At 49.7% G+C, this 21,811-nt stretch overlaps 1 protein-coding gene across 2 annotated transcripts in view; it reads left to right on the top strand.

Annotated features, from left to right (window-relative positions):
* The window catches only part of Ttc7a (tetratricopeptide repeat domain 7A), a 111,110-nt gene that overhangs the window by 67,560 nt on the left and 21,739 nt on the right, over positions 1–21,811 (top strand). For both annotated transcript variants that reach the window (XM_048352979.1, XM_048352980.1), the window contains exons 13-16: positions 1,181–1,238; positions 2,196–2,268; positions 6,598–6,758; positions 20,470–20,586. In XM_048352979.1, the coding sequence (XP_048208936.1) occupies positions 1,181–1,238; positions 2,196–2,268; positions 6,598–6,758; positions 20,470–20,586 (409 nt within the window). The remainder of the gene's footprint in view (positions 1–1,180; positions 1,239–2,195; positions 2,269–6,597; positions 6,759–20,469; positions 20,587–21,811) is intronic.

The following is a 21,811-nucleotide window of genomic DNA, read 5'->3' as shown; positions in this document are numbered from 1 at the left end:
TGACCCAGTCTGACTCCTCTGGACCCAATTATCCCATTTGTAGGTCCAGCTCCAGCTCTGACAAGATCCAGGCCTCTGTCCTGTGGAGCTCCTGGTCAGTCTTCTTCAGTGCCCAACACCCTACCCCCCTGGCAGCTTCATTCTGTTTCACATAGGCCCACCTTTACCCTCACCACCATAGTTAACTCTCTCTGGGGTCTTTCAGATCTCCCTTCACACATGGCGTAGTGCTAAGTACACAGTAGGTGCTTCACAAAACCTTGTGCTAAGCTGATAAGTTCTGCTTCTCCTTACCCACACCTTGTATTCTGTCCTCAGTGGTGCCAGCTCAGCCCCATCTTCCCCATTTATCAGCTAGCCAGTACTTTTGTGTCCTTGCAGCCTGAGGGGACAGAGTGATGAACCCCATCCAGACCAAAGCAGGAACAAGATTGGGCCCTTGCCCACCAGTTCCTGGTGCAGGCCATATTGATGGAACCTACTTTGTTTGGCTCAGAGGCCCTGCACAGCCTCACTCACCTGAAGAGGGGAGAAGCTGCGTAGGAGAGCTGGGTACAGACTAGCATCATCAGTTTCTGTCTGCTAGTGAGGAGTTGCCAGTCTCTTGGTCACAAGCTGCTTTGATCAAAATGGTCTCCTGTGCCTTGAGCCTTTGTCTGAGCAGAAGTGGCTTCTGTAGCTGTCTGAGCTTGGGAGCGTGAACAGCTCTGCACCTAGTCCTCCCCAATGCAGATATGGTCAGGGATGGTCCTGGCCAGAGTCATGGAAAGCTCCTCAGGTGCTCAGTGTGCCAGCAAGGCTAAGAATGCCTGCCCTGCTGCACTTAAAGCTGTATGCAGTTTACTGACAAAGTACTAGATTGGTTCAACTTGATGGGTAAGGAAACCTGGAATTGTTGGCCTTTTGGGGCTTGGACCTCTTGGGGAGGGACATCTTAGTTATAGTTTTTGTAGGATCACATTGGTCTAGGTGGCAGGGAAGGCCATGGAGAAGAAAGAACTCACATGCTGAAGAATGTGCTGGGTGGCTGAGACAGCAGTGTCAGCCGGGACTGCTGGACCTTGAAGTTTGCGTGGCGGATCTTCTCCCTGCAAAGCTTCTGTGTCCTGGGAATGGGGCCAGGAGGGGAAGGCAACTCTTCTGTGCCTCCTGATGACCCAGACTGCCCTGTCTCCTGCAGCCACCCTGAAGTCCAAGCAAGATGAGCTGCACCGCAAGGCCCTGCAGACACTGGAAAGGTGAGGAGACCCTACAGCCTGCAGAAGCCCTATCTGTCTGTGAAGGCTTGAGGTAGTATTTTCACATGTTTTGCCTCCTGGGCCCTCTGATGTGTCCACCCTCTGAAAAATGGAGGATTCTGGCTCCATTCTGGATGAAAAAGCCAGAAGTCTTTCAGAGGTCACATGGTATAAGGGTAATCCATTGAGATAACCAACTGAGCCGCCCTCTCATCTCCCACCTCTCCCTAGCCCTGTCCCACAGACCTTGCAGAGATTTCCTGGGAGCCTGGGGTGAGAGGGAAGGATGGAGAGAGGCAGGCAACAAAGCCCTTCCCTCTCCTCCTTCCTCTCTCTGCCTTATGTTAGTTCCTCTAAGCCCCCTCCATGTGTTTGGATCCCTCTGCAGCTCTGATATGGCTCTGTTGCCAGATGGGGCCAGGTACCAACTTTGTCAGAACATCTGGCATCCAAACCCCACTCCAGGGCAGGTAGTTCCCCAACCAGGAAAGAAGATTCAAGACCTGGCTAACCCCCTGGAGCTTTAGAGAATGGGGAACACCAATGGGGCTCTTCATTGCCAAGGCCTTTTGCCTAGATAAGGCATGCCCAGTCCTTGAGCTCTCAGGGAGGTGTTAACCTCTGACTTTGACAAATGCTCAGCATGGTATGGATGTGCCCACTGCCATTCCCCACTTCCAATTATAGGAGGGATCTGCTGCATCCAGGCTGTCTTCCCAGAAGGCCTCCAGTCTCAGCTAGTGCCAGCCTTCCAGCCTCTGTCCCCTATTGTGGGTTCCCTTTGAGCCTCTGAGTTGTCATATCTCAACTAGACACCTCACAAAAACAGATTCTGGAAGAATCCCCACCAACATAGTGCCCTATAGCACCCAGCACAGAGCTGGCATGCTGGAGATCCAAGTTATACACTTGATACTCAATCGCTCGTGACTGACTTCATGCTCTCTCCCTATACAGAGCCCAGAAACTGGCCCCTGATGATCCTCAGATCATCCTGTACGTCTCTCTGCAGTTGGCCCTTGTACGACAGGTTAGTTGTCACAGTTCTTGACTGCCAGATCCCGGGGGCTGCTGGCTTCCTCCTGGCAACTGTGCCCAGCATCTGGGTGATTCTGTAAGTGGCTTGACCTCCAGACCTCTGTATTTTTGTATGTTGTGTGAGCACCCTCTGTCCTTCCTCAGAGGCCTAATAAGGGCAGAGTCAATTAATGTGGATACAGCCCTAGGCCAGTGGTAGACACACAGGAGGGGCTTTTCTCAGCATTCACTTTCTTCAGAACACTATGGTCTCCTGCAAAGTCAGGAGAGTGGCCACCATAGCTTTTGTTATGTCCTATCTTCTACCAACCTTCTCCTAAAGGTCTTAGGAAACAGTACTTGGCAAGTAGAGCTATTTCTGGACACATTTTCTATGTGACCTTAAAGCTTTACCTTGATCTGCATATACCACTATCAGTCCTCTACCTCTGGAGTCCTAGTAGGGGTTTTCATCCCCTAGTGTCCTGTCTGCCAACCACCTTCTCCCAGCAGCATTACTGCCGCTGCTCATGCCTCTCCAGGCAAACCCACCTTTCCCCATGCTGAGCCATAATCTATGGGTGCTGAGGAGCCTTTGACTGTCCCTCATTCTGCTGGTCTCCTTTGTTTTTATGAACACTGTAGCCTGTAGGGTGCTGCTCCAAGCACATACGGGGCCTTCAAAATAGGACCTCTCTCATGGCCTTGGCTCTGTGTGTACTGACTCTGACCCAAATGTGACTCTGACCCATATGATAGGATCTGAGACAATCCTAGCACAGGCTTCAGCACAGCTGTCTTCTCCTAGCATCAGGAAGCAGGCTTAGCTCATGCTGCTGGGGGAAAAGCCTCTGTAGATTGTCCACATTTGACATGGAATCAGATGAGGGGAAGCCTGTCTTCTGTGGGTATACTGATTCTTCCTCCTTAGCATAGCCAGACTCTACCATCTGATGTGGAGGTGGTACTGCCCTGTTTCTAGGAATGGCCGAGCCAGCAATGAACTTGGTTTTCTTATCCAAAGTCCACTTTTCTCCCATTAAGAAATCTTTGAGGGCTGGGGATATGGCCTAGTGGCAAGAGCGCTTGCCTCGTATGAGGCCCTGGGTTCGATTCCCCAGCACCACATATACAGAAAATGGCCAGAAGTGACGCTGTGGCTCAAGTGGCAGAGTGCTAGCCTTGAGCAAAAAGAAGCCAGGGACAGTGTTCAGGCCCAGAGTCCAAACCCCAGGACTGGCAAAAAAAAAAAAAAAAAAAAAAGAAATCTTTGAGGGGCTGAGAATATGGTCTAGTGGTAAAGTGCTCGCCTCGTATACATGAAGCCCTGGGTTCAATTCCTCAGCACCATATATATAGAAAAAGCCAGAAGTGGCTCTGTGGCTCAAGTGGTAGAGTGCTAGCCTTGAGCAAAAAGAAGCCAGGGACAGTGCTCAGGCTCTGAGTTCAAGCCCCAGGACTGGCACAAAAAAGAAAAAAAGAAATCTTTGTGCCGGGCACTGGTGGCTCATGCCTGTAATCGTAACTACTCAGGAGGCTGAGATCTGAGGATTGTGGTTCAGAGCCAGCCTGGGCAGGAAAGTTCATGAGACTCTTATCTTCAAATAACCAGAAGTGGAGCTGTGGTTCAGAGTGGTAGAGTGCTGGCCTTGAGAAGAAAAGCCCAGAGAAAAAAAATCACTGAATTCAAACCCTACAACTGGCAGAGAGAGAAAGAGAGAGAGAGAGAGAGAGAGATCTTTGAGCCAAATATGGTAGCTAATATCTGTAATCTCAGCTACATGGGAGACATACAGGTGAGGATCATGTGTTGAGGTCAGCCCAGGCAAAAAATTAGTAAGACTGTCATCTCAACAAATAAGCTAGATGTGGCAATGTATATCCATAATCCATCAATACAGAAGGCATAGATAGGATAATAGCCATCTGAGGCCAACTTGGGCAAAAACACAAGACCCTATCCAAAAAAATAACTAAAGCAAAAAGAGGCTGGGGCATGGCTCAAGTGGTAGAGAGCTCTTACAGATGTCAAATTCAACCCCTAGTACTACAAAAAATTAAAACAACGGCCCATCTGAAACTATGCCCCTGGGTGCTCTTTTCCCAGCCAAGAGGATGGTGCTCCTGTTGTGTCTGGCCTTTGGTCAGTTTATGAGCTGTCTTCTGACCCAGGGCAAGGAGCCTCTGCATTCCACTGCCTGCATCTCCCTTCTTACTGGCTCCTCTTCTCACTGCCTGTGGCCCTCATGCCTGGAATCCATCTGTTTGCCCCATGCCTAATCCCTGGGGCATGGATCCTTCCTCTCTGTGTGCTTCTGTCATAGCCATTTTCTCCCCCTGCTGGGGAGAAAGACAGCAGGAGCCCTGCTGTCTTTCCCGATACTGTCTGCCTTTTTTTCCCTTCCTCTCATATCACTCCCTCCCCATGACTCACTCATTCCTCCGCCACCTCCATGCTGCACCTACAGTGCTGAATTTCAGGTCCTGACCCAGGCACTGGTTTCCTCTGTGCTTCTCTCTCCAGGAGCATCACTCTTCCCCCAGAAACTCAGATGGAAAGATACCTAAGATAACTTTATTTTTAGCCTTCTATAAAAGAACCTGGTGCTTTTCTTGCCAATCAACTATTGGTGATTCACTTTTTAAAATCTCTTTAATTATTTATTCATCTCTGATGATTGGCGCTCTTCCTCCTAACAAGATAGCTGGCCATTGGAGCCTAGTGCTTTTCTTTGGGTATCTCTGATCTTGACAGCCTTGAGATTTGAAGGACCCTATTGTGGATTCTGAACTTGCTAGACAGAGGCACTCTACCATTTGAACCACTCCTCCATGAACCTGTTTATGAAGAGTCTTGCTCCTTAGCAAAGCTCAGACACTCTATGTCTGATGCTCACCAACCTACCAAAGTATAGCTGGTTGCATCAAGCAGTGAGGGTTAGCACAGGATAATGGGGTCTGTTCTGGCAGAATCACGGGGCAAGAACAGCCTTGATTAGGTACATACAAGCCAAGCTTGTAAGCATACTGATCTTAGGTTCCTTCTCAAATTTTCCTTGGCTTAGACACAGCAAGGTCCCTGTGCAATAACTCTGGGCTTGACCCTGGTGCCCATGACCTACACAGAGGCTCAGTGAGACCTGGCCAGTGCGAGAGGCCTGGCAGAGTGAAGGCTGGAGGCTCCTCCTGCACCAGAGGCTGGGATCCAAGATTTTTTATGGAACAAGACTTCAAAAAAAGAGGTTGATGGATGGATGGAGGCCTAGTTGAAGTGTTAGAATGCCTGCCTAGCAAGAATGAGGCCCCTAGTTTAAACAGTAGTACACAGCTCAGTGGTACAACACACGTTTAGCATATGAGAGGCCCTGGGGTTCAGTCTCTAGCACGGAAAAAAGACTTAAGATTTCAGGAAGGACAGAGCTGCCACCGTGGACAGTCACTGGAACTAATAGAACACCCAAAGCTGAGGGAAGATGTACCCCAGGTCTAGTAGGAAGAATCTTACCATTTACTTGACTGTGGATCTTGGGGACTAGAAAGAGGAAACTCCCACTTGTGTCTGTTGGTGCTGCTGTGTTGCCCAACATTTCCTGTTCTGTGCCTCATTCTCAGCACTGTAACAGGCGGGACCATCTCCTCCTACAGTAGAGAACTGCAGCTAAAGGGACATGTCTGTGGCCTAGGTGCCGCCAGCCAGGAGCAGAGCTAGCATCCCCACCGTCCATCAAGCTGCTCCTACTTGGAACACTTCTTCCCTCCCTCTCTACCTCCCTCTCTTTCTTTTGTTGTTGTTGGTGGTGGTCATGGAGCTTGAACTCAGGGCTTGGGCACTGTCCCCAAGCTTTTTTGCTCAATGTTAGTGCTCTACTTCTTTTGCTACAGTCCCACTGAACTGCCATCCCCAGATCTCAACCTCCTGAGTAGCTAGGGTTACAGGCCTGAGCCACCAGCACCTAGTTGGGACATTCCTTTTCATCACCTCCCCTCCCACCCCCCACCCACCCCACCCCCCGCCGCACCGTGATTGTACTGATCCCTGTTAGTGGAGCTCCAGGAAACAGCGTCCACTCTTGGCCAGGTTACCTCTCCCTTAGGCTTTCACTCTCCCATTAGGAAGTGCTGCTGCCCAATGTCTTTCCAATTCCTTTTGTGCTACACTGGAAACCTGCTCTCCCCTAGTTCCCATAGGGGTTCATCTTTGCTAAGTTGTCTGGGGATGTGTTTTATCAAAACACGTTTCAGTGCCCAGAGCTCAATAAAGTTGAGTTGGGGGTACCTTCAGGGGCTGGTACCTGGCATAGCCAGGGCGCAGTTCCCTAAGCTGGCACTTTTCCTTTGGCAGATCTCCAGCGCCATAGAGCAGCTACAAGAGGCCCTAACAGTGTGCAGGGACGATGCCAATGCCCTCCATTTGCTGGCACTGCTCTTCTCTGCTCAGAAGCACTACCAGCACGCCCTGGATGTCATCAACATGGCTATCACCGAGTACCCTGAGAACTTCAAGTAAGTTACCTGGGGACCACTAGTAGGGGGCTGGCTGGCTATTCCACCTTGGCATATATATTTTTAGCCAGCTGACACACATGGAATAAACGTGCTCTTCATGGGCACTCCTTAGGTGAAGAGACAAGAGGTATGGGTCCAGGAGTGACTTACTGGTCTGTTGGGTAGTAAGCTTGTGCTGCTCCTAAGCCTCTACAGGTAGCTGGGGGTACCCAGAAGGGAATGTTCTAAAGTGCATGTGTGCTGTGCTATATATCCATCTAGTTCTGGGTGAACCTCCTGAGGGCACTGAGGCATAACTTAATCATGACCTTGATTGATGCAGATGTGAACACTGACTGGTTGGGCAGAGGCCAAGGAGGGCTCTCCAAGCAGGCCAGCTGCCTCCTCTTTGCTGGAGATGGGAGGTGGTTATCTCTGCTTCTTCATGTTTACTACACCAACAAGATAACCTGCTTCTTGGAGCAGGGTTCAAAGTACACTTGGCTAGGCAGCAGTGGATGGGACAGGAGTAGGCCTCCCCACTTTCACCACAAAGGACCTACCACCATTGAACAAGACACTGGGGAACAAGAGCATGCAGGCCAGCTGAAGCTGGGAGAAGGAACTAGGGGGGGGGGTGTCATCTTTTGATTTCTTCCCTCTTCTCCATACAGGCATTGATATTCTGAATCTTGAATGAGAGACCCTTGAGAACCCCAACTCCCACCTTGTTTCACTTTGGGGCCTGAGAGAAGGCAGTTTAGAATAATCCCAAAGCTGTTATTTTGCAGAAAGCCAAGAAGAACTGGGGTCCTAGTTACCCCAGGAAAGGTGGCCCGCTGGCATGGGTGAGCAGGTTCTCTGAGAAGTAGGGAGTGTCAGTGGGTGTCACTGTGGTGAAGGGTGGTGAAGGGAAGTTGCAGGTATCCCAACCCAGGGAGGTTCCCCTTCCAGGGAGACCTGGACTTTCACCTCTGTCCATCGCTAGACCATTAACTGCAGGGAAGGCCTCAGGCTTTCCTGTTCCCTGAGCCTCCTTCAGAAGACACTGCAAATATTTGGTTCTGGTTGTTGCTTTGCCAGGACACTGGTAATGAATAGCTTTTAAAGAAAGGTAGTTGGGAGCATAGTAGTTTCTGCAGTCTAAACGTCATAATGTGCCTCACTGAAGCAGGCATTATCCTACTAGGAAATATAGTCCCCAGTCCCCCAGAACCTCTGAGTCTCACCCTACTTTATCCTCATCCAAACTTCTGACCTAAGTGCTCAGGATCCTAATACTGCCTGTTTCTCTGCCCTCTTCCCAGACAGGTCCTAGCTGACCACAGCAGACCGTAGCTCTGCAGTAGGTCATCCTTGTATTTGATGAATGGCCCTAATTCTGAGCCTTTACCCAGCCTTTAGGAGGTCACTGAATTACCTCACTGTATAAGACACTTAAAATTCTAAAGTAGGGGCTGGGAATATGGTCTAGTTGTAAAGTGCTCGCCTTGTATACATGAAGCCCTGGGTTCGATTCCTCAGCATGCCATATATAGAAAAAGCCAGAAGTGCACTGTGTCTCAAGTGGTAGAGTACTGGCCTTGAGCAAAAAGAAGCCAGGGACAGTGCTCAGGCCCTGAGTTCAAGCCCCAGGACTGGCTAAAAAAATTCTCAAGTACAGTTAAAGCAGTATGGACAAGGGATACACCTTGGCTCAGGAATCCCAGGTATCATATGACATTGCAAGGTTATCATATTTTTTATTTATAATGAAAATACACAAAAGACAGAAGTTTCCCAGTACTGGTACCTTTTATTACAAACTCTATCCTCAGACTTGTCAGCACCTGATCTGACACACTTCTGCTGGCTTGTGTGTGCACATGTGCCTGTCTATGCCAGAGTATGCATGTGTGCCTGTGTGTGCCAGTGTACACATGTGTCTGTGCCAGTGAGCCTGTGTGTACCTCTGTGTACATGTGTGTCTGTGTGTTATGCATTCCTATGTGGACCCCTGAATGTACATGTGTTTACTGTGGCCATCTAGGCCTTGGTAGAAGCAAAAAGGAGGAAGAACCCTAGGATGGATAGGGAGAGGCTCCTCACCAACCCTGGGACTGAGTGCATATCACTGAAGAAATAAGACACTAGGGGGGACCGGTGTCAGATATCATTTTAGCAGCAAGTCCTTTTCAAAATAAGATCTGAAATGAAAACCAAAATTGTGCAGCAGAAGAGAGTAGAGTTGTGGTGGCAGAAACAAAGGAAGGTTGGTATCCTGCTTGATTGACCCTACCTTTTAAGGAGACCTTTCATCTAGTACCTGACATTTTGCTGCTCCATACCTCTTCTTAACTTCTGAGCTGCATCTTCTTCCACTGGCCTGCTTTTATGGACATTAACCTACTCTTATGTTGATAGTCTGATTGAAGACTAGGCTATTTGTCAGTGTCAGGGGAGTTCCAGGTAGTCAGGGGATATCCCCAGTGTTAGGAAATAGTCCTTCAGTCCCCTCTCAGCTACCCTGGCCCACTCCTGACCTTACAGCCTTCATCTCCTCCTCTGTTCTATTGCTGTCTGGGCAGCATTTCCCTGCCCCCACCCACCATGACATGTGTGAGCCTCATCTGTTCCCTAGCTAAGCAGACATGCTCTGCTCGCTCCAAGGTCCTCACAGGCAGACGGTCCTGGCTTTGAGCTTAGTGTCTCACAAGAAGCTCAGGGGTCAACATGAAAAACAGGTGTGGGAAGATGGCTTTCAGCAGGTTCTCTGAGGGCCTGCATCCCTAGAAAGGTAGGGAGCCCCCATGTAGACCATGCTCTTTGTCATTATGCAACCTAACTGTGCCCCCTTTCGTCCTCCAAGCTGGCTGGGGTTGCCTGGAATGCAAGCCAGAGCCTTAAGAGGGCAGCCTCTGCCCTGAGAAGCACTCACCACTGTGACACCATGCTGCAGGCAGGTTTCAGGAGCTCTAAGGGCTAGAACCTCCCTTCCTCTTTTGTTCTCTGTCACTGAAGTGTTGTGCTGTAGAGAACTTGGAGACAAGTGTGTCCTACCCCCAGTAATGTTTGCTGTCCCCTGCCTGCACATCCAGGGGTCAACAGAAGAGAAGCAGCTCTGTGTCATGAGCCACTGTGAAGCCTGTCACCTCTGCATGTGCAGGATCTCTGTATTGATTTGGATCTAAAAGGCTATAAAACTGGAGAAAATGCAGGAACTTCTGACCCACAGAACTTAAAGGATAAATCTCTTATTTTAAACCAAAAAGAAAAGTGTGTGTCAATACACATGCATACGTATATAATATACACATATATAACATGTACATAGAGATGAGTGGAGGCTGAGTAGTCCATCTACCTCCCAGCAAGGTTGAATGACCATAGGGTATGAGCATGTCACTGCAGTTAAGTCAGTACTGTTCCCCACAGATGAAACCCTGGAGTACAGAAACCCATGGATTAGCAGGAAATGTCATTGAGTCCATTACAGGTCAGGGATCACTGAAAATGTCATTGCTCTTCAGTTGACACTGCGTCCTGCTTCTCCAGCTGCTCCTTGCACTGGGAACAGCCTCTTTTGGCTCCAGCTGTTGCCAAGGCAGTTAATTAACCAACTGGTCCAGTAAATATCGCTCGACAAAACAACACAAACCAAACTTCCTCTTCTCTAATTTCACTGTCCCCATGAAGTCCTAGTGAACGAGGTCTTTTAAAGGCTTCGCCTTGCCGAGGCTGACCGTGATGCAGACTGCCACCAAGAGGGAAGAAGCTAGCAGGTAGTATGTAATGCTGAAGCAGTAGATAAATGGACCCTTCCACATGTGCTTTTATCTGCACTGGCTCCTCCACCTCTGCCTTTTGAAACTCATACTAAAGAAGGCCATTCAGCCAATAGAAAGCCTTGTCTAAAGCAGCAGTGTGGATGGTGAAGATATCACAAAGAGGGTCAGGCTGGTACCAGGGACCCATGGGCCGAAATCTGTGTGCCATTCCAGGGGTTGGAGGTTGGAAGTTCCAGCAAGGCTGGGCCTGAGTGGAGGAGGAAGCAGTTCTAAGGAGATTGTTTTGAGTTCCTCAGCTGCCCTGGATGTCACCATCCTCCCACAGGCGCTTTCAAGACACCCAGAGCACCCAGCTTTCGTGGAGTCCAGCTTTGGAAAATCCTTCAGGTTCAGGGATTGGGAAGTAAAGCAGAGAGCATCTTGGTTTCCATGCTATGAGATGACTTTTAGTTGGTGGAGCTCAAGTTTAAAAAGGCAGAACGTGATAAGGCAGAAACTGATGGCCCCTCGGGGACAGTGTGAACCTGGCACAGTGGGAACCGGACACCCTCGGGCAGCTTCATGAAATCCTATGGGCTTCCGATTAAGCCATGGGCACATGTGCTGGCCAAGCTGTCCCTGGTCAGCCAGCCAGGAGGCTGAAGCCTACAGGGGGCCTCAGGGAACAGCAGTCTCTCTGTATGGAATATGAGAAGGCCTTTAAGCTAGGAGTTATCTTTGCTGGCCCTGGCTTACTTGAGGTGGGGGAGGCAGCTGGGAAGCCTATCCAGGGAGGGGCAGAGATGTGGGGTCAAGAGTAACAGGCCACTGATAAGCGTCCTTCCTGAATCCACAGGAGATGTCTGGTTATGGTTTTAGGTAACAGATTCCTTGTGCTTTAGTCAGACCTTTGTGGTGAAGGTCACCATAGCAACCAAACAAAGTTCCTGGGCTGATGATGGGAGCTTTCCAATAGCCAGCCTGTCAGTCACTGTTCCTGCCCAGCCCTGGCAGCTTGCCAGACTGGCTTTGAAGGCCCAGGCCATACCTAGAGTGGTAAAGGAGTAAATGTGTACTAGTCCCTGCTCTGCAACGGGCAAGGCTGCCTCCTCTCACACCCAAGGGACCCATCCCCACACTGGTCAGAGTAGTTACTCCTGGGAGTACCTGCTGGCCCAGCCCTGGTCTTAAGGGACTTGAAAAGTCCTAGGGGAAGGTGTGTCAGAGCCCCAGAGACACCCTATGGGGGAACAATATGGCCCTCTCCACTAGCTAGAGCTTGCCATGGGTAAACAAATGAACCACCACAGCCATCGGCCCCAGGAAACCTAGACTGTTTTGGAAAATGTTTGAGCTGATAACTAGGCATTAGTTGGAGCCAGACATTAGCTGGATCTAGTTAAAGCCGAAGTTGAACCTCTAGGGCACCTTCTCTGAGCTACCTGGCCTGCCCCGCCTATTTATCAGGTTACTGTGACATGTTTCTAGTGCTGTGTTTCCCTCAACAGAAGGGCTCAGGGTCCTGGGACTTCTGTTAACATTTCTGCCTTAAATCCAGTGTTTATTTGATTGTTCTTATTAAGGACTTGTAGTACATCAAAAGGATGCTTAAAATACCAACACTCCAGTGAGGTGGTTGGAGTTGAAGGTATTAACACAAACATAGTTTATCACTTTGTTGGGTTCATTAAACATGTTTGGCTGCCATAGCTCCCAAGGACAGAAGCCCCGGTGTGCTTTCGGGCCATGTGGCTGAGGAAGTGCTAAGCCAGGCATAATCATCAACAGCATCAGATCCATCCCAAAGGTCAGCTCCTCCTCAACTGAGCTGGGTTGACATTCACATTTCCCTTCCTCGGGTGATACATGTGATCTCCACATATCACCCTGTGTGATAATGTGGCTTGTGAGATATAGCCCTCATCCTGCCAATAGAGTTGACCTGCCTTATGGACTCTGAGAAGCCATTGGGTCCCTGAGCATCTGCTTATTGTGTAGAGATGATAGAGACCAAAGACATGCCAGGCTGGAAGCCTTTGTTCTACTTCAGGCTCTTTCTGGAAGTCTGCTTTGGATGATTATGAAAAGGCTCTGGGTGGTTTATGTACATGTCTGCTTAAGGTCATGCATCTGTGGGAACTAGAGGTGGCCTGCAGTGGAGGGAAGCCCAGGCCAGGAAGCTAGTGGGCTCAGCCATCAGTCAACACAGCATACCGAATGAATGGCCTCTGAAGGATGGAAACTACTTCAGAAACTCCTAAGTTTTCAGGTTGTTGCTTTTTTAAAGCTTTAAGGTTGGATCACATTAAATGAACTCATTAAGAAATGGAGGATCATCATGAGCCTTCAAGGATTAGAGAACATCGGTCAGCATAATCCTCCAACCTCAGGGGAAAGTCATTGGTTTTAGGGTTAGGAAGAGCTGCTAAGGTGTCCTTGCATGTTGGGGATTAATCTCTGGGAAGGTAATAAAGCTGGCATGGCCCACCCCTTTCAGAAAGGCTATTCCTAGAATACCAGTAGAGTAACACCTCGAAAAACATGTTTGTGAGGGTAGCCAGCCACTTACTCTGGTGGGATCTTTCCCAGAGCTGTGTAATTTGGAGAAATCTAGGAGCCCCGTGTAGCTCAGTGTGTCTCTGGCATTCTGGCCTTTGTCTGGGCTACCTTGAGAGAACCAAGTGATTGTAGGCTGACTTGGAGCCAGAATTAGCTGGCTCCTGCTTGGAGGGGCTGCTATTCTGCTCGTTTATGGAGGAGTGTTCTCACCTCTGACGTTCAAATCCTGCCCATCCTCAGACTCCCTTCTGGTCTCAGTTTGTTTTTAGAGCCCCTGAGGGTCACAGCTAAACCTTTCCTGGGCCTGGTTTTGTTCTTTGGGGAATGTAAATTGTTTGACTTTGAAAGCCTCTTTGAGACAGAAACTATAACCTATCCTCTGCCTACTACCCCCGTGTTCGAAACCAAGGGATGGTCACCCTGCACACCCCAGGAGACCCTCACACTTGGTAGGCCAGAGGACCTGTGGGGGTTTTTGTTTGGTGTGTGTCTGACCCTGCATTCATTCTGGTTTGACTTGTTTGTTGCTTACTGATGGCTGGACAACCTGGCATGTTTGAGCTCCAGCACTTCCCATCTGCAATGACATATACCAAGTGCTTGCTCCTTGCCAGACATTACTGAGCTCATTTCTAGTCCTTCATTGAAGGAGCAATCCTACTAGAAACTCTAGGAAGGATTGCTCTAGGAACTATTGCTATTCCCTTTGTACTGATGAGGACATAGATGAAGTTCTGAAGAGCTTAAATGCCTTGCCCCTAGAAAGAACATGAGTCACTAGAGTTGAAACACAGCATTCCATCTGAAACCAACTTGGGTGGCATGGGATTGAGTCCCCTTGTTGTGAGTCTTTGTCCTGTTTGTGCCCAGGTCTGGCTTCCTGGCTGAGGAATTACAGTTTCCAGAGATATGGCTGCCTGACTCAGAATAGCATGCTTTTTCACTCAATTATGTGTTTTCTATAAAAATAGAACTCTTCATTAAAACAGTACAGCACAGCCACCAGCTGGAATTACTAATTACTGTCCATTAAAGAGATAATATCCCCTTTTGTACACTTAACACACGTGTCGCCATCCCTGCTGCCCACCACTCCCTCACCTCACCAGGGAGGGCTTGCTCCCAAGATGGCCAGGAGCCAGGGGGAGCTGAGCCAGTGGGCCAGGAAGAATAGAGCTTCCCTGCAGCCTCACCTCCTTGGAGTTGCTTTGGTCCTGGAAATACCCACAGCTTTCCAGGCCTTGGGGAGTCTTTGTGACTCAACTTCCTCTTCAGAGCTTCAGCACACGTTTGTTGTAGAAAGGCATTTGTGGTGCAGAGATAAAGAACTAGTTGGTGGCTGCCCCAGTGCAGGACCTGTCAGGAAGTGGTCTGAGAATGACAGCTGACGTTCCCCGAGAGGCAGCTGTCCCCAGGCACAGGCCCTCTAGACCCTGCTGCCACTCTTTTCTCACAGCAGCTGCCATCTCTGCTTTGCAAATAAATGCCTAGGAACTGTGAGAAAGGCTCAGGCACTTGTAGGAATGACTGAGTCTGCAAGAGGGACGTAAACAGTATCCCTGCATCCTATTTGGTAGGACCACGTGTCTCCCTCAGGCCCATGGCAGTTGCCTTGTTAAAGGGTTGTACGTATAGGCTGCTTCTGCTTTTAGGATCCTGAAAGTGAAAATGTGCCCTACTACCCACATAGCCATGTCCTCCCCTGCAGCCAGCTTTATCCCACCAGCTTCCCCCACCCTCCAAAGTGGAACACTTGAGTCAGTGCTGCCAGCAGGGCAGAGGATTAGAGCCCTAGGTAAGGTGATAGATGAGAGACCTTTCACCTCAGCTCACATAGCCAAAGCAAACATCCCATTTTCTTTTAACTTTTTTTTCTTTAGTACTGGAGATAGAACCCTGGGCCTTGCACTTGCTAAGCAAATATTCTACCACTAAGCTACATCTTCATCCCTAAGAAACTCTAATACTATTTCGCTGACAGTCGTGGAGCTTAAACTCAGGGCCTGGCCACTCACTGTCCCTGAGCTCTTTTGCTGAATGCCAGCACCCTACCACTTTGAGCTACTTTTTTTAAATTAAGGTTTTGCAAGCCAGGCACTGATGGCTCACACCTATAATATTAGCTAATCAGGAGGCAGTTCAAAACCAGCCCTGGTAGGAAAGTATAAGAGTCTTATCTCCAATTAAACACCAGAAAATTACAAGTAGCGCTGTGGCTCAAGTGGTAGAATGCTAGCTTTGAGCAAAAACAACCTCAGAGACAGTGCTCAGGCCTTGAATTCAAGCACTTAAGGAAAAAAAAAGTTTTGCAAAAACACATTCAACCCACTTCTGAGGAGCCTCACCCTTTTAGCAGTGGAAGGAAGTTTTTTGCCTTTGCCACAAATGGGAAGCACTCCAAGTCTTAATCCTTGTGACAAATGATTAGCGGTCTGATCTGCCCCAGGAGTGCAAGCCAGGGAGGGCCCAGGAAGAGGGAGGAAAAGCAGATGCCAGTGTCAACCTAGAAATCTTCCTCATGAGTCCCTCACCAGAGCAACTGAGAAGGTGGACAAAACCACTGACCTGTGGGGAATGGCCAATTTATGGCAACATGCAGAGCTTGCTGAGCTTGCTGATCTGTCCTCCTCCATGGGAAGAGAGCTAGCCTGGACAGAGACCTGTGCAACCTGAGCTCTTCATGCTTCCGCTTGGCTGGCTCTAATCAGGTCAGCCAAAAGCCATCTATGCCCCTTAGGTACTGATGTCGGGGTCGGGGGGTCCTGAGGTAACAGTTCTCCCCACCCCACCAGAATGCAGTGGGCAGTTAGGACATGCCTGAGGGAGCCATGTGGGCTGGTTTTCTGGTGGTTAATTGGAGACAAGAATCGCATAGACTTTCCTGCCCAGGCTGGCTTTGAGCCACTGTCCTCAGATCTCAGCCTCCTGAGTAGCTAGGATTATAGGTATGAGCCACCAGTGGTTGGCACTGGTGGCATTCTTAAGAGCTAAACTCCTAGACAGTGGGCTTCTGAGTGCACTGTGGCTCCCTACTTTGGCCCAAGGTCTAGACTGAGCTAGAGAGTGCCAGGAATGAGGCGCATCTCAAGACCTGTTCATCCCAGCAGTGGGTTAGAACAGTATTCACAATGACCTCTGTTCCTTCCCTCCCCAAAGAAACCACCCACTTTCACATCTACCTGCACAGAGGCCCATGGGTGTCATGGAGGGGCTCAGCTTCTCCACATGGTCCTCTTCCTCTTCAGCTTAAAACAAAACAAAAACGGTACAAAGCTGGGTGAAGTGATGCAAACCTTTAGTCCCAGCCTATTTGGTGCAAAGTCCACCATGAAGAAGTAACTGCTTGAGCTAAAGGCAACTCCCCCCCACCCCCAGCCCCCAGCCACTTGGGGAACTGAGATAAGAGGATCGTTTGAGCCAGGAGTTCAAGACCAGCTTGGCAACATACTGACATACAGTCTCATGGGGACGGGGGGAGGGGGGGTGGGGGGAAGACTGGAAAATGCTTGCAAGAGGAGGAGTCCCAGCTGAGATATCTGACCCAGCACCTGGTCATGCTAAGAGCTACAGGGCCTGTTGAGTGAGCCAGGACGCTCAACAGCTTGCTAGAGCCTTCCGAGGTACCTGGCCTGGAAGCATGCTCCCTTGGGGTCTGGCAAGGCTACAGTGTTGAAGCAGGAGGTCCCATCAGGGCAGGGTGTCAACTGGAGAGGCTCACACATTGCTGTGAGGTTTACTGAAGCTGCTCATGGTCCTCAGAGCTTAGCCCTGTGCCAGTCAGTAGACTGGTGACTTTGCTCTTGTTTTCCAGGTGTGGTACCTGTCACAAGCCTAGCTGGGTGGCAACAGAGATGGGACATGGGTTTCTGATTCTCTGATCAGTATCTGTTCACTCTAAGAGACATAGTCTAGGGTTTGAGGATGGTAACCTTACCACCTCTCTCCTGGAATGGCTTCCCATCCATGCAGGCGTGCGTAATGGACACAGACACCACTTACAGTGGTGGCTTCTACTACTGTAAACTGCTTAGGGAGTGACTGGAAATGCTTGATACGAGTGTATCTTTTGTACTAAACTTTGCAGCCAATGTATATAGAGAGACAGAGAGGATGTAGTCAGGTGCTGACTGGGCATACTAGGCAATCAGAGGGCATGGTGGTTGCATAGAGCCTTTTTGGAGGACTGCAGCTTCAGGATTAGCATGTCTGTTTTCTTTAGTTTGTTTTGTTTTGAAATAGGATCATGCTATATGTCCTAGGCTGGTCTCAAACTCATTTTTTACCCCAAGCTGGTCTTTTTCCTCAGCCTCCTGAATACTAGGATTACAGGCATGTGCACTCCCATGACCAAGTACAGTAGTGGATTATAGACTCCATGTATATGTAAGATAGAGTAGGAGGGTCTGGGTACCTGAAAGGGTTGTGGATCCAAGCTTGTCCCTCTGTCCTGCCCCCACTGCCAACAACTTCAGCCCTACCCAGGAAGCACAGAGTTCTGATAAGGCTGTGGCCACACTTCTAACTCTCTCTAGTTTTGCTGGCCCTGAAGTGTCACCCACAATTCACAATGGCACAGTAGATCTCCATCCGAAAACCTGGGCTCAGAGTACGTGGGCAAGTCACAGCTACCAATCCCAGGGGACTGGGTGGGAGGAAAACTGCTCCCAGAGATATCTTAGTGAGCAGAGCCCAGAACTGAATTAATTGTGAGGCCCTGAGTCGCTTGCTGGTCCATTTCAAGCAAGGGCCAAGCTGTAAATTAGACACAAGCTATCAGGTACCCACTTCCAGACACATTGATAGCTGTCCTGGAAGGGGATGTATGTATGTGTGCGGTGCTCAGAGAAACACACAGAGAAAGTTGGAGAGTGACATCTGGATGTGGGAGGGAGAAGGAAAGTCCCAGCAGATGTCACCACGGGAACAAAGCACAGACAAGTCCTAGAGTCTGTGCTCACTCTGGGAGCTGTTAGCATCCATGTGATCAGCCCAAGGTCATGAGCGAGCAATAGGAATGAGAGGGAGAGGCTTAGCTGAAAGGCCCTGAAGGCCACAGCCCCAGGCCACATAGACGGCATGAACATTTAGCAGGCCTCTTCATGGAGGAAGATGCCTTTGGCAGTGCTCAGCTGCCAACCATGGAAGTCTCAGCAGCTAATCTGGAGCCTCAGGATGCAGGAGTGAATAGCAAACCAGAAGGTGTCTGCTGGAACACTTGCTGGGCCTAGAGAGTATGTGGTTGGGTTGAGAAATTCCACTCTGGGCCACTCATGCTAATGGAATGTCAGCTGCCAGGAGGGTACAGCCCGTGTTGATAGAGGCTACTGTGATGACCATGCCAGCTCATCTTTCAGCCCTTTCTGTCCTGGGCACATGGTGCCTGCCAGCAGGTCTGCCAAGAACACAACCTGGCTCTCAGCTGCAGAGACAGAAGTGGGACAGGGACCCTGGTCAAGAGGAATCTGTCTTTGGAGGGTCGGGTAATGTCACAGGGCCGAGCTGGAAACTCCGAACATAGCCCTGCTCTGGTTACCTAAGGAGACCCTTCCCTTCAGTCCTGTCCAGCCCAAACTTCTCTCCCCCACTTCCACCCATATCTTACCCCACCTTCCTTTTCATCCAGACATGAACTCCAGCTAGACCCTCTTCTCTGTTTTTTCCTTGTACTGAGTCTGGCCCCAAAACACAGCATCGGATTCTCTGGGCAATTTGACATTTTTAGCACTCTAATTGTTACCTTGAAGGCAGAAATTGTGTCTTTTATTTCTTACTCCCAAAAGCAGAGGCACCTAAAACTGCTGGTGGAAGGCTGTATCCAGGGTCCGTCTGGGAAGGGAGAGCAGGTGGTGTCACTGGCTACCAGGTGCTGAGACCTGTTCCTACTCAGGCTATAGCCTGCCCAGCTATGCTAGTTGGGGGGCCCATTCCTTCTTCATAGGCCAGCCAGGTGGTCATAAGGTCATATAGGTCAAGGGTGTGGAGAGATGGAGAAGTGAGATTTAATTAAGGTCAAGGCTAGGGGATGGGGTGGAAGTGGAGGATGGAGTGAAAGTGGAGAGCCATGGCAAGGATGACAGGGGTGCAGGGGCAGGAAAAGCAAATTTCAGGAAAAGGAGTAATATGTTCTCTGAAGCCAGGCCTCTCTTCTGGAAAGAGGACCAGGGAAAATTCTACCCTTTTCATTCTCAGCCAACAAATCACAGTCTAAGCGAAGGAAGGAAAAGGGAAGTGCTGAAGGACATAGAAGCCCAGGTCTCAGTGCAGAGGAGAGATGCTAGGCCCCGAGGCAGAGGCCAGGTCTCCATGGGCAGGGTTACCCTCTCTGCAGCCTGGGAAGTCTGAGATGGAGGCCTCGAAGCAGAGCTTTGTTACTTGAAAGCCTGTGTGGCAGCCTCAGATGGGGGCATACTCTGCACAGGCAGTGACCAGGTTCGGGGCTTGTTGATCCTGTTGATTTGCTCAGCAATCATAAGATGACTAACGGGGCCTCAGTGGCTCAGCCACACTCTGTAGGCTGCCCAAGGATGTGGGATGTGTCAGTGTTGCTGGTGGTAGAAGTCTTGCCTGCCAAAGGGCTAATATCTGGCCCAGCAATGCCTCCTGGCCCATGGCAGTTCCTGGTGAGCAAGCATGCAGATGCTTTGGGGTAAATGTTTTGGCCCTGGGTCCTGTGTCCCACCCCTCCTGTGAGCCTTCCAGCCTCAGAGGACTCTGCTTTTCAGATTGAAAGTCTGAAGCCCACTTTCTCATGACACAGCAACTGTCCCTGAGTGGTGACTGAATAAAGTGTCATGTTCCTTTGATCCTGTTATCTAAGGGAGTTGGCTATATTAAGAAATTCAAAGGGAGAAACCTTTGATAAACTATTAACAGGACCTTTCTAGTATATCCTAGGTCAGGAATCAAACTTGGGATTCCATTTAGGAGATGGTAATTGGGCACCTATTGTGTGCTGGCAAGATAGAAAACATAATTTTGCCCTTGAGGTGACCTTCATGCCCGTTCCTTAGCCTCACTGTGACAAAGCTGCTTTCTGGATATCTCTCACCCAAACCCTGGGTCCTCAGGGACACAAAGTGTGAGGCACAGCCACGTGTTGATGAAAAGCATGTGCATGCCACTGCTTAACGGAGGATGTGAAAGTCAGGCTGTGAATCAGACCAAGTGTCCCCCAGAGCACCTGGATAAGATGGGATATGATTAGGCGGAAGGTGGGACAAACACTGACAAATGAGAAGAGTTGGCAGAAAGATGGAGAGACTCAGAAACCGAGTGAAAGGAAGTGGTCCAGAGGCTGCTGCACTCACGAACTGTGCTGGGGAGTTGGGCAGGCTGGGACTGTGCTGGGGAGGCTGGACGCCCTGGGGTCTGTCCTCAGAAAGAAGCCTCACATGGCCTGCTGACGGCACTCTACTTCCCCACAGCCTGCTGTTTACCAAAGTGAAGCTGGAGCAGGTACTGAAAGGCCCAGACGATGCCCTTGTGACCTGCAGACAGATGCTGCGGCTGTGGCAGACGCTGTACAACTTCTCCCAGCTGGGGTGAGAGGCTATCATGGTTTTCTGGGTTGCCAGCAGTGGGGGTAGAGTTGGCAGACAGTGGTTGCCATTGGCTGAGTGGCTGCACTGCCTGGCAAGATGGGGATGTTTGGGTGAAAATGTGGAACTCAGCACTCAAGCACTTTTTATACCCATGGTACAGTTTTAACTCCTGGATGGTCGTCCATTACACACATACATAAAGTTCTCATGTAGAGATTGAACTTGGTGGTGAGAAGGTAGAGAAGCCATTATGAGCTATGTGCTGGGCCTGTTGATTTATCTCAACCATCAGCCACTGAGCTCATCTTCATTAGCACATTTTATTCTCAGCCTAGTAAGGAAACTGACTCAGCCCTGACCTAATTCATTGGTCACTCTACCTGGTAAGTGTAGTGCTTCTACTTCAGCCCCAGTTTCCTGAGTCCTAGACTGCAGAGCCTGTTGTTTCTTTTCTGCATCTGTTTGGAGGCTAGAAGAGGAGGAAGATGCAGGGTCCTGGAGGCCATTTACTTCTCTCTAGACACTCATAATCTCCACTCATTCCACCTCCAGCTGTAGCTCCAGCCTGGGCTCTTGTTTTCCTGGGCCAGAGCCAGACACTTAACCTGGCTGGATCTGCAGGAAGCCTTAGTTCAGACCCACTGGGAAGCCTGGGTTCAGCCTTCACAGCACAAACGGACAGAGGCTTCCTGCAGGATGAGGGCACTGGCTCTTCTGCTTCCCAGCCCCTCCTCTACTCTGCCGTTGTTGGTAGTGGCATCCCCTAAGGCCTCAAGGAACCCCTCTCCAGAAGATACTTGCATTTTCACAGTAACTCTGGGAGTCCAGAAGGCCTCCAAATGTCTTAGAGAAGCTTCTTTCCTGGTGAAATTTATAGAGAAGGCCCCTGAGTTAAAAAAAAAAAAAAAATCATGAGCAGAGTCGGTCTTCTCTTTGCAGGCCTTGCAGTCTGGAAGATATACAGAGCAAGGCAAGACCAGTATTGGTGGGGTGAAGGGATTGGATGCTGCTTGGCAGCTGAGTGATGAGAGCTGGAGGGCAGTCTCTGGTGTAAGAGGACCTGTGTTCAGATGTCCCTCCCTCTCCTGCTCACTGCTGTGTAAGTTAGAGCAGGTATATAGCCTAGCCCTCCTCCTACAGAGAAGCTGACCTAGAATTGGCTGTTCTGTATTGGTATCTTTATTTGGATGGCTGATTGCTCATCCAGGTGGCCAGTCTCGCATGA

The sequence above is a fragment of the Perognathus longimembris genome, chromosome 8 (genome assembly GCF_023159225.1).
Source record: "Perognathus longimembris pacificus isolate PPM17 chromosome 8, ASM2315922v1, whole genome shotgun sequence".
Lineage (NCBI taxonomy): Eukaryota > Metazoa > Chordata > Mammalia > Rodentia > Heteromyidae > Perognathus > Perognathus longimembris.
This window is presented reverse-complemented; position numbering and strand designations above follow the sequence as displayed.